The sequence below is a fragment of the Oppia nitens genome, unplaced genomic scaffold (assembly GCF_028296485.1).
Source record: "Oppia nitens isolate AA-2021 unplaced genomic scaffold, nextdenovo-longstitch-racon4-pilon3 scaffold32_pilon_pilon_pilon, whole genome shotgun sequence".
NCBI lineage: Eukaryota > Metazoa > Arthropoda > Arachnida > Sarcoptiformes > Oppiidae > Oppia > Oppia nitens.
In genome coordinates this window covers 330001-342500 of record NW_026533213.1, presented here as the reverse complement: position 1 = coordinate 342500, position 12500 = coordinate 330001, and the positions used below count along the sequence as shown (strand labels likewise).

General features: G+C 17.4%; 1 protein-coding gene across 1 annotated transcript in view; it reads left to right on the top strand.

Annotated features, from left to right (window-relative positions):
• LOC128956778 (gamma-aminobutyric acid receptor subunit beta-like) overlaps positions 1–12500 on the top strand; it is a 48044-nt gene that overhangs the window by 20784 nt on the left and 14760 nt on the right. Inside the window, exons 3-4 of the mRNA XM_054302494.1 lie at positions 11376–11443; positions 11524–11750. Coding sequence (XP_054158469.1) covers positions 11402–11443; positions 11524–11750 — 269 coding nt within the window. The 5' untranslated portion in view covers positions 11376–11401. The remainder of the gene's footprint in view (positions 1–11375; positions 11444–11523; positions 11751–12500) is intronic.

Below are 12500 nucleotides of genomic sequence, written 5' to 3'. Positions count from 1 at the left end.
TATGATAGATTAGTACTATAAAAGTAATTAACATTTAAAATATACAATAGTAGTAGTAGTAGTAGTAGTAGTTTTAAAATAAACTAATAAACTTAATTATTTAATTATTTGAATTAAATAAAATAAAATACTAGAAATTATCAATGATATGATTGTAAAGTAAATAATTTAACTTAAATATTAATTTGTCATTTTTATTTTTACTACAAATAAAAAAATATTTATAGCTGTTTGTACCGTATGTTTAGTAAAACTTATATATATATATATATTTTATTAATTTAGCAATTTTGTCGTTAAATATCACATTTCAATAATAAAATAACATTTGTTTATTGAAATTTAACTTTTTTATAACTTTTAATTTAATTATCAAAAATTTAAACATAAAAAATAATTAAATATATATTTATATAATTATATTACATTTGATTAATTATTAATGTTTGGTTAAATTATGGCTATTATTTTATTGCTAACAATTGATAATAAAAATCATATAAAACAGATTATATATAACTTATAAAATTATTAATCACTTAAAGTTTTATATTTTATTTTAATTGTATATATATTTTTTAGTTTAGTTTTTAATTAAAATAAAAATATATTAAAATTAAATGCATAAATAAAATTAGATCTTTTATTAAAATATAAATATTATTTATTTTGTTTGTTTGAAATTAAATACATAAATTAATATTTTTTGTATTATATATACATTATAATAATAAAGTAAATATTGAATTTTAAGATTTTATTATTTTAATAATATATATTAAATAAACATTAAGTTTTTTAATTAGTTTATCTATAATAATGACATAGCTATTTGAATAGTAATAATGTAAAAAAATAATATTTTAAAAAGTAAAAATAATATATTAATATATAGTTTAATTTAACATTTTTTTATATATATTTAATATTTTATTAATAAATTTATAATAATTTAAAATAAATATTTTGTTATTTGCATAAAACAATACTTATCTAACTTTTTATTATGTAATATATAACAAATCTATTATTTCAATAATTTTTATTATTATTATTGTTGTTTGAAGTTTATTATAATGTCATTATTATTTTAGTAGTGCTATATTACAGTATTATTAATATTATTATTATTATATACAGTACTCTACCGTATAATTGACACCAAATGTCACATTTAACTGATATGTTATTATCTGTCAAATATTTTTTATACTATGTTTCTGTCATTTGATTTGATTTATCCATTACTGATGCAATGAATATACTAGTGTACAGTATATTATTATTATTATTATTATTACAATATAATAGATATATTACAATACAATAGTAATAAAGTAACTAAAAATGAATAAAAAAAATAATAATAGATATATAATACTAAAATAAATGATTAATGAATATATTGACGAATCAATTTTTTTATATATATGTATATATATATTATATTATGATTTATCATATATATAAAAAGTATAATATATATGCAGATAATATAATTCAATAGTGTATTAAAGTATTATTATTATTATTACTGGAATATTATATAACTATTATATTATTATGATTTTTTGTACCGGAATTCTAGTGTCAAATATATATATATATAATTTTTTGTATTTTGTCTGTCAATTATTATTTATTTATTTTTTTTATTTACTATATTTCTATAATATTTGACAAATAATAATTGCTATCAATCCTACTATTTCATAATATCATAATAATCAATCTTGATAAAATTCATAACTAATTTAATTAATTTATACTAGTATATATATATATTATATGTATATATTATATTTTCGTATTGATAAAAAACAATTTAATAATAAATACATCATTTATTTATTTATATATATATTATTACTATTATTATGTTATTAATGTCATAGTTTAATATACAACTTATTTAGTTATAGTAATGTTTTCATATTTAACACAAAATTTTAATGTCACGCAAACAACAGCAACAATAAATATTTTTATACAATAAATGTTATTGTTTTTTGTATATATATATTAATGCAATTTAATATAAATCTATATATATATATATAGAAAACAACAAACATGTAAAAAATAAACAGTACTTAAAATCTTTTTCAATATCTATTTAATAATATTATTATTTTTTAAATAAATCCTTTTATATTTTTAAATTATATATTAGCAGAATATTTTTATAATAATATTATTTAATTATTTATAAATATATTTACAATTTATTTTTAGTTTATCCTAGCATATATTATAAATTATAAATCTATTTAAATTACGATTACTAACAAATAGATTATTATTATTAAAAAATAATTATTTATTATTTATACTGTAAATATATATACAGTAAGTTTGATTGTATATTTATTTCGACAAAACAAATATTAATTATTATTATTATTATTATTAATGATTTATACTATAAATAATATTGTATAGCTAGACATACATATTGTATATTTTCAAATAATAAAAGTTAGATAAAGATAAATAACTTTTATAATACTGTAGTTATATATATACTGTATTATATAATATTATAATACTGTATATTTCTAGTAGAAAAATCAAATTAAGTACAAATAATAATAATAAAGAAAAAATTGTTTTTTAAAACATAACACCAAAAACAACAAACAAAAATATTATACATATACTGTTGCAAAATACTACTAMTAATAATAATAAAAAAAAATAAAATAAATATATATTCAATGATTTCAACAAAACAAAATACACTCATTAGTTATGCATGTCTTGTATTCAACTACACTGTAGTACAGTATATACAGTATATATTCAGTAGTAATACTTTGAGTCCATTAGCCATTAGATGGAAATATACTGTATATTATATATACAGTATATATATAAAGTATATATATATATTACTGTATATATATATATATATATATATATATATATACTTTACAGAATATACTAATACATATGATATGTATTATATAATATAAAAAACAGTAACAGAATATTCTCTATAACTTTAGTATTAAAAATATTATTATACAGAATATAATAATTTTATATATTATCTATTATATAATAATTTTGTTTATTATTGTTTTGGTTTGAATTAGTTAATTATTTATTAAGTAAAATAAATATTATAAACAACAAAAACAAAAATATACATATATTTTTAAAAAATTAAATATAAAATATGTTTGACTTTTTTTTAAAAAAAATGTATTATTATTTTAGTTATGTTTTATTTTTAAAAAAATATAAAACCGGTATATTTGATAAAAATTTATTTGTTTATTAAATATTATTTTATATGTATGAGTTAATATGTACAGTATGTAGTTATGTATGTCTATATAATATTACTCACACACACACTCACACACACACACACACACACACACACACACACACACACAGACACACACACACACACACACACACACACACACACACACACACTCACACTTAGTATTAARCACTCACCCACACTATGACAGCAACAATGATAGAAATGTCAATCATTTAGCATTAGGTAGCAAAATAAAAATAACTTAACTAACAATAAAAAAAATAAATAAATAAAATTTCAAAATTTTGAGATAAACTTTGAAAAACTTTTCACTTTTTTTATATATATATTTCTACTGTAATATTTAAGTCTAATTTATATATATATATATATATAAGATATTAAATGTGTATTACTATAGCACTACACACACACACACACACACACACACACACATTATGGCTAACAAGACAACAAAAATGAGACATAATTTTTTTAGTATGTCATGCTATTAGTGTTAAAAAATATATATAGAAATTATATATAAAGTAAATTTCCACCAAAATGTCAATTAAAGTAAAGGAAATTAAAAAAAATAAAAATTTTATTTTTTTTATAACTGCTGTTATAATCTTATATAGATTTATATATATATATTTGAAAACAAAAACTACAATTTTCTTATTATTTTTTTTTTGAAAAAGTTGTGTAATTTTATTTTTTATCTCAGTGTAAATTTTTATAAATTTATAAATATTATACAGTATATATATTTATATATAATACTAAATATACTGTTTATATTTATACATTTAAAAAAAAAATATTTTTATATATAAAATAAAAATTTTTGACATAAATGTTGTTGAAAAAAAACTGTATATACCTTTAACTAAGTAGTTTTATTTTTTTTATAAATATTTTTAAATTTTTTATATATAAATATTTTTTATAAATTTGCTATTGAGTAAATTGTAAGTTTAGTTTTTTCTAAAATTAATTAATTATAAATTATAATATTTAGTAAAGAAAAATAAAAAATWAAATGTATAATAAACAATAAAATTATAATTTATATTYATATATATTATAAGTATATCTTTTGATATTAAAATAAAAAAATAAATAATAAATCTAATATAAAAACTAATTGATATCAATATATATAGATATAATTATGATTATCATATTATTTTTTGATTTACTTTTTGCTTATAAATACTATATATCATAATAACGTATATATACAGTACTATTAATATAAATTATATACATATTTATTTATTTATTATCCCTATTTATTATTTATAAATATATAAAAATTTATATATATATTATAGTATATATATATACCATATCTATATATATTATATGGTATATRTATTTTTGTTGTTTTTATATATACAATATATATATATATATATATATATATATAATATACATATAGAGTTAATACATCAAACAAATCACTGTGTAATTCATAAGCACATCAATCATATGGCAATTTTATGTAATCAATTAATTAGGATATGACAGGATTGGGGGTATGGATAAGGATAGCCTTATATTTAATACATTATATGATGTAATGATATAATGTATAGTATAGTATAGTAGAGTAGAGTATAGTTGACTAATATTTTGTATGCCATGTGTTTGTTGTGTTTTGTATGAAAAATATTTATGATATTTATTTAATAAAATATTTTTATCATATTTAGTATTTTTTTATTTTTAAAAAATGTAATTTCATATATATATATTAACAAATATCGTAATTTATAATAATACTGTACTTATCATATATACTATATATATATATATATAAACAAAAATCGATAAAATATATATATATATATAGTATATTTTAATATGATATAAAATTTATTAAAAAATACAAATTCAATATAAAATGATATTATATATATATAATATTCAATTAAAATGAATSAATCAATATTTTTTTAAATAACATAATTTAGTTAAAAATTAAAAATTATATTATATAATATAACTATATATGATTAAATTAAAAAAAATTAAATTAGTTAGATTTATGTGTTTGTAAGTTTTATAATTTTAATTGCCATATAATAATTATTATAAATAATAATAATAATTTAATTATTAAGAAAAATGTGATTTTAGTGTTAAATAATAAGCCAAACAAACAAACAGAAAAATCTCTGCAAATATTTGATGGCATTAAATGTCTGTTTGCTTAACATATAGTAGTCGATGGCGTCAATTGACAAATACCCAGTTGTTTTGCAATACTCAGTATCTACCAGTGTGTGTGTGTGTGTGTGTGTGTGTGTGTGTGTGTGTGTGTATATGTGTGTGTGTGTATGAAGGTGTATATATGTGTTTGATTTATATAATAATATACGATATGTATGTTTTTGTAGGCTAACAACACCATCATCACAAAAGCAACGATATAATTATCATTGGATTCAATTGACTAGTATTACTATTTAGGAGTAGTAGTAGTAGTAGTAGTAGTAGTAGTAGTAGTAGTAGTGTACTGTAGTTGAGTACAAAAAAAAATATTGAGTGTATTTATTTATGTATAGATATGTGCTTGAGTATATATATATATGAGAGAGAGAGAGAGAGAGAGAGAGAGAGAGAGAGAGTGATCCGAAAATATATAATAGCAATTCAAGTAATGAGTTGTTTCGGCAATAATACTATCAATAAAAACAAATCAACAACAAAAAAATGGCATAATATTTATCTAAGCATTACTTTTCAATAATACAAGTGCTATAACTTTCTCTCTCTCTCTCTCTCTCTCTCTCTCTCTCTCTCTCTCTATATATATATATATACGATATGATAACAACTGGGCGATCAATGGCCCTAACAATGAGTATGTTTGACTATAAGACGACCAATTGCTTAATGCCTTTTAATACTACTGGCATTTATTGCAATTAATTTTATTGTTTTATTTTTATTTATTWTTTTGGGCTATATTTAGTATTATTATATAAGTAAATTATATTATTAGTTGTTGTATTAATACTTGAGATTTCTAGTAATACTATAAATATAATAAGTTTATTAGTATATTTATATATATTTATATATATCTTAAATAAATCAGTAAATTATTTAATTAATAAATAAATACTAGATTTATTTTATAAAATAAATCKAGTAAATTTTATTTTTATAAAAAAATTATATATATTATATAGATTAATGTACAATTTATTTTTGTTTAGTAAAATATGCTAGAATATTTTTATTTTTATTTTTTTATAAATATTGTAAAAATTATTTATATGAGTAATATAAAATTTATTTACTATTATTTTACACTAGATGTTTTTTTAAAAAAGTTTGAATTAACATGATAATACTGTATTTGCACCAGTATATCAATATACAGTTATATTCAATATTTTTTTTATTTATTTAACTTAATATCTAGTATACGGTATATATATAAATATTTTTATTTATTTGAATTTATTTTTTATAGTCTTCTACGTTAATGTATGATTATATACTGTACTGTATTATATGTTTTAAAACTATAAATATGATTGAATTTATTGAATACCTAGAAGTAATATACAATAYAGTATAATACTATTACGATAACCGTATATTGTAAATCGTTATATAATAAATATGTGACATTAAAACAATTGATGTGTGGCTTACGTTATGCACTCCATTAGCAATACAAATGTGTATTACACATAGATACATAGACACACACATACATACACACACATATATACACACATACATACATAGACACACACATACATACACACACATATATACACACATACATACATAGACACACACACATACATAYATAGACACACACATACATATATAGACACACACATACATACATAGACACACACATACATACATAGACACACACATACATACATAGACACACACATACATAGACATACATATACACAGATATATACACACACATATATACACATAAAATACAAATATTTAACTATAAAATATATTATAAAATAAAATTGGAAAACAAAATACAATAAAAATATAAAATATACCGAAATATTTTTCACTATATTAATATATTTTTTGTTTTGTTATCATATATTTGTTAAGCACAAAGATATATCTAAAATAATAATAAAAAAACAAGTGATAGTTTGTAAATAAATTTTACATTTTTATGACATTTTATTTTCTATCTGGGGTATGAATAACATACATATTAATACATACATACATATATATATATATATATATATATATATATATATACAGTAAACACTTACTACTATATCGTATAATAAATGTATAAAATTTCAATTTTCCGCTTAAATTCCGTACGACATTTGGTTTTTCAAAAAATAATAAAATAAAATAAAAAATTATTTTCAATATTTGTATAATCAGTAAATATTTTATTTATACAATACTATAAATAAGATTATATTGTATACAAAATAAAAATTATTAATCTATTGTATATATAAATACTGATTTATGTTTTCAAAAAAATATAATCTATTCTATATATATGAATACATATTTTTTATTTATATATATAAAAACTATTGTTTAAATACAAGTTTTATTAAATTACAACAATTAATTTCATTTTATTAGTACTGTAATAATAATAATAAATAATAAATAATTTAATAAGTAATTATATTGTAAAATAAATTAAATTTAGCCAAAAAAATAAATAAATAATTATATAATATTATTAATTTTGTGTGTTCTACTTAAAATAAATTAGTTAATTAATTAATTATTTATTTTGAATTTTTTTATATACATAATATTAACACTATTTTAATTATTTAATAATAATAAATCTGCATAACGTTTTAATATAATTAATATTTTAGATATATATATATATATTCTACAGTAGTTTATTATATTTTGTGTATTATATACAGTATTACTATATATTTGCTTAAATTATTGTATTTTTTCCCTCTGAAAAAAACTACTAAATTTTTTTTGTTATTTAATAAATTATATTAATTTTTCCGGTTTTTCTTCAAATATATAATTTATATATAAAGTTATATATATATATATATCTCAAGGGTTACTCTTGAAAATGAAAATCATTTAATAAACTTTATTAATATAATACAATGCTTATAACACATTAACATACATATATATATTTACACACACACACATACATACATACACACATGTATACGCACATACATACAYACACACAGACACACACAYACACACACACACAATGTTTAAGTGTTAATATTTTTAATAAAAATTATTTGACATTTTCTAATGTTAGTAAAGAAAAAGATTAATATATAAGATATTAAATGAAAACTCATTTAATAAATAAATATAGGGTTTAATAGCACACACACTAAATATTAAAGTAATAAATACACTAAATAGCGATATAAATAAAATGCACAAAAAATAATATTGATTTCAAATATATACAGTAAATTAATGTAATTTATTAATTATTTAATATTATGTATTATTTTTTTCTATAATTTACTTAATAAGAGTTGTTTTATTTTATTTTTTTTTWTATAAAAATGTAATATTTTAGTAACAAATTGTAAATAATTCAATAAAATTAAGATGTTAGATTATTTTTATTAAACATTTTTGTTAAATAAAACATTAAGCTATTTTAACAAATGTTTAGCCATTTATAAAAATAAATATATTACTATTAGTGGTTACATTTAAATTCAATTATTATTATTATATTTGTTGATTTGTTTTTATATATATTTATTTTTTTTGCTAACACTATCTATAAATATTAACAAACCTAAATAAAAAGTGTAATAAATATTAATTGTATATCACATATGTGTGTGTATACAGTAAACAATATATAATCTATATATCATATATATATGCTGTATATATCAATATGATTTTTTTGTGTATACAATATATATATATTATACAGTATATATTGATCACACATAAGTGATGGTGTTTTTTTGGTCTAAACGTTTTGACCATTACTTAATGTGACACAAAAAATGGTTTTTATTATTTTTGTTTTGTTTTTTTTGCTACGCTTTTATTATTATTATTATTATTATTATTATTATGACTGCTTTTGTAGTAGTAGTAGTAGTTGTGTGTCTTTTATATATATATATGTATATATATATATATATATAATATATATATAATTTATTGTATATTTTTTCTACTATACTTTAAGTGTCAGTGTTTAATGAAATTTGAGAGACATTTTTCATTATACAGTATTTTTATGTTGTTTTTTTGTTGTTATTATTTATTTTTATTGAATTTAAGGTATTTAATTCATTTATATTATATATATATATATATATACAGTATTTATATCTATAATAAATATTGTCAAACTTATGTTTTTTTATATAATAGTTTATGATTTGATAAATAAAAAGTATTTTTTTTTTGTTCAAATATTATACTTGATTATAAAAATAACAATAATAGTAGTTATTTAARGTTTTTTATTTAAAACARAAAAATCAAAATACAGTATAATTTAAATAATTATCATTAATTTATTTTCAAAAATCAATTATTTAAATATATAGTTTATTTAAAAAAATATTTTGAATTAAATTTTTATAAATATTAATTGATTAATACATACATTTAAATATTTTTTTGTTATCTACTATTATTTATTGAACAATAATCTATTTTTATTTATAATACATTACTTATTTTACATTTATATTATATAAAAATATAAATATTTTATTGATATTGATACAAAAATAAATTGCAAATCAATGCAAAATATATGCATAACAATTTATTTGTTTATATATATATACAATATATTTATATTTTACAATATTTATTTTTCAGTAAATGTCATACAATATAAATAAATAACTATCAATATAAATAAAAAAAATATATATATACATGTATATAAATACTAGCATTATATTGAAGTCCCTAAATACTGTAAATAGGTATCGGGGCGATAATATAAATTTATATAGAGTACATAAGCGCTTATACAGTTTTATAAACTCAGTTGTGTTAGTGTACAATATATATATATATATATATATATATATATATATATCTATATTTATATACTGTATATACAGTACAGTATATATCCATACAATAAACTAATAATTTTTGTTTTGTACGGAATGTCTATCATCGACACAGAAACAGAATATTCTGTAATATTCTCTCTCTTTTTTCTCTCTCTCTCTCACTCTCTCTCACTCACTCACTCACTCACTCACTCACTCACTCACTCACTCACTCACTCTCTTTATATACTGTATATGATATATCTGAGTGTTTTATTTTCACTCAATATATATATATATAAGTTGTATACTGTATAGTGAAATGTAATAAATGCAATGAATCGATAAATTCCGGACTTTTAGCGTTAGGAATATTTAGGTATTAAAAGCAAATGAATTCCCAAAACCAATGGATTTGACTTTATCTCTCTCTCTCTCTCTCTCTCTCTCTCTCTCTTTGTTGTTTACTCTTTGTTGTTGACTCTCTCTCTCTCTCTCTCTCTCTCTCTCTCTATATATATATATATATATATATATATATATATATATATCATCTGTTAAACTATATATAAAGTTATCTATAAATATTATAATATCTTACATAATACTTTAGTTGCATAAACTGTATTATACATAATATTTACCTAATGTATTATAACAAAATTGCATATTATAACAATTTTATCTCTAAGTTGTAATTCATAACATTTATTTTAAAAATTTTGTTATAAAGTATTTATTTAGTACTTAGTAAAACATTATTAGATAAAACAAAAACAAAATGATTTTTATTTTATTTTTTAATAATGTGTTAATTAAAAATAATTACAATCAAACTTTATTTAAATTGTATAACTTATTTGTAAATCGTTTTTTTCAAATAAATAAAAATGATTTTTAAAATTTTTATTATAAATTAAATTATTGTTTGGTGATTTAACTAATAATGCTTATATTTTAGTTAATTAATTATTAGTTTTAATTTCAAAAAAAAAATTAATATAAATATATTTTTTATTTAATTGAAATATTATTTAATTCATACATCCATCCAATAGGTCCACCAGTTGAAGTAGGCGTCACAATGTATATAATCAGTATTAGCTCAATATCGGCTGTAAATATGGTAAAAATCAATTTTATTTTTTAATATATTTAATTAAAATTTTAATTAAAATCTATAATTATAWTTTKTTTRCAAAATAGGATTTTACGGCCGATTTCTATTTTCGCCAATCGTGGCGCGATTCGCGGCTAAGTTTTATGAAAAGGCCGGGTATTGATGCCCTGTTTGTCGGGGCTGAGGTATCCGATAAGATATGGGTGCCGGACACGTTTTTTGCCAACGAAAAGTCCTATCAGTTTCATATGGCGACCACTGAAAATACGTTCATTAGGATCAAATCAAACGGCGAAGTTTTGCGATCAATCAGGTATGGGTATCGGGTATGAACCAGTGTTATGGGATATCCTAATACACCTAACTGTCCACTACACTTATATTATCTTATATTATTTGATAGAAAATAATTTCATAATTGATTGATAGTTTGATTATACAATATATATAGCTTTAATAAATTATATAATATTTATTTAAAAAAAATTATTTGTTTGTTTGTTGTTGTTATTTAAATATCTATCTTTTAAATGTATAAAAAAATTAAAATATAATTTTTTAAAAATTTATTTTTGTCAATGAAAATGTTATTAATTTTTATTTATATGTACAGTAAATAAATATTGATAAACTATATTTAAGCTATAATAATTTATTATGTGTTTGTTTAATATAGATAAACAAAAAATTATAATAATAATAATTACATTATAGTAATAATAATAGACAATTATTTTTGTAGCTGTTTGTGTAGTAAATTATGAAAAAATAAAAAATAAAGATTTTTTTTCTTATTTATTTTTATTTATTTATTTTTGTTAAATATATAATTATTTAGGAAATTATTGACTAGATTTTTTCGATTTTGATTAATGTTTTAAATTATTTAACCAAAAAAAAAACAAAACATATAAAACAAAATTAAAGTCTATTGAGATTTGATCGGTGGGTGGTTTGTCTAGTAATTAGATTAAAATTATTTATTATTTATATCGTAAATATATATCATTCAAATAAACACTATATATATATATAATATCTACTTATATGTGCCCATTAACTA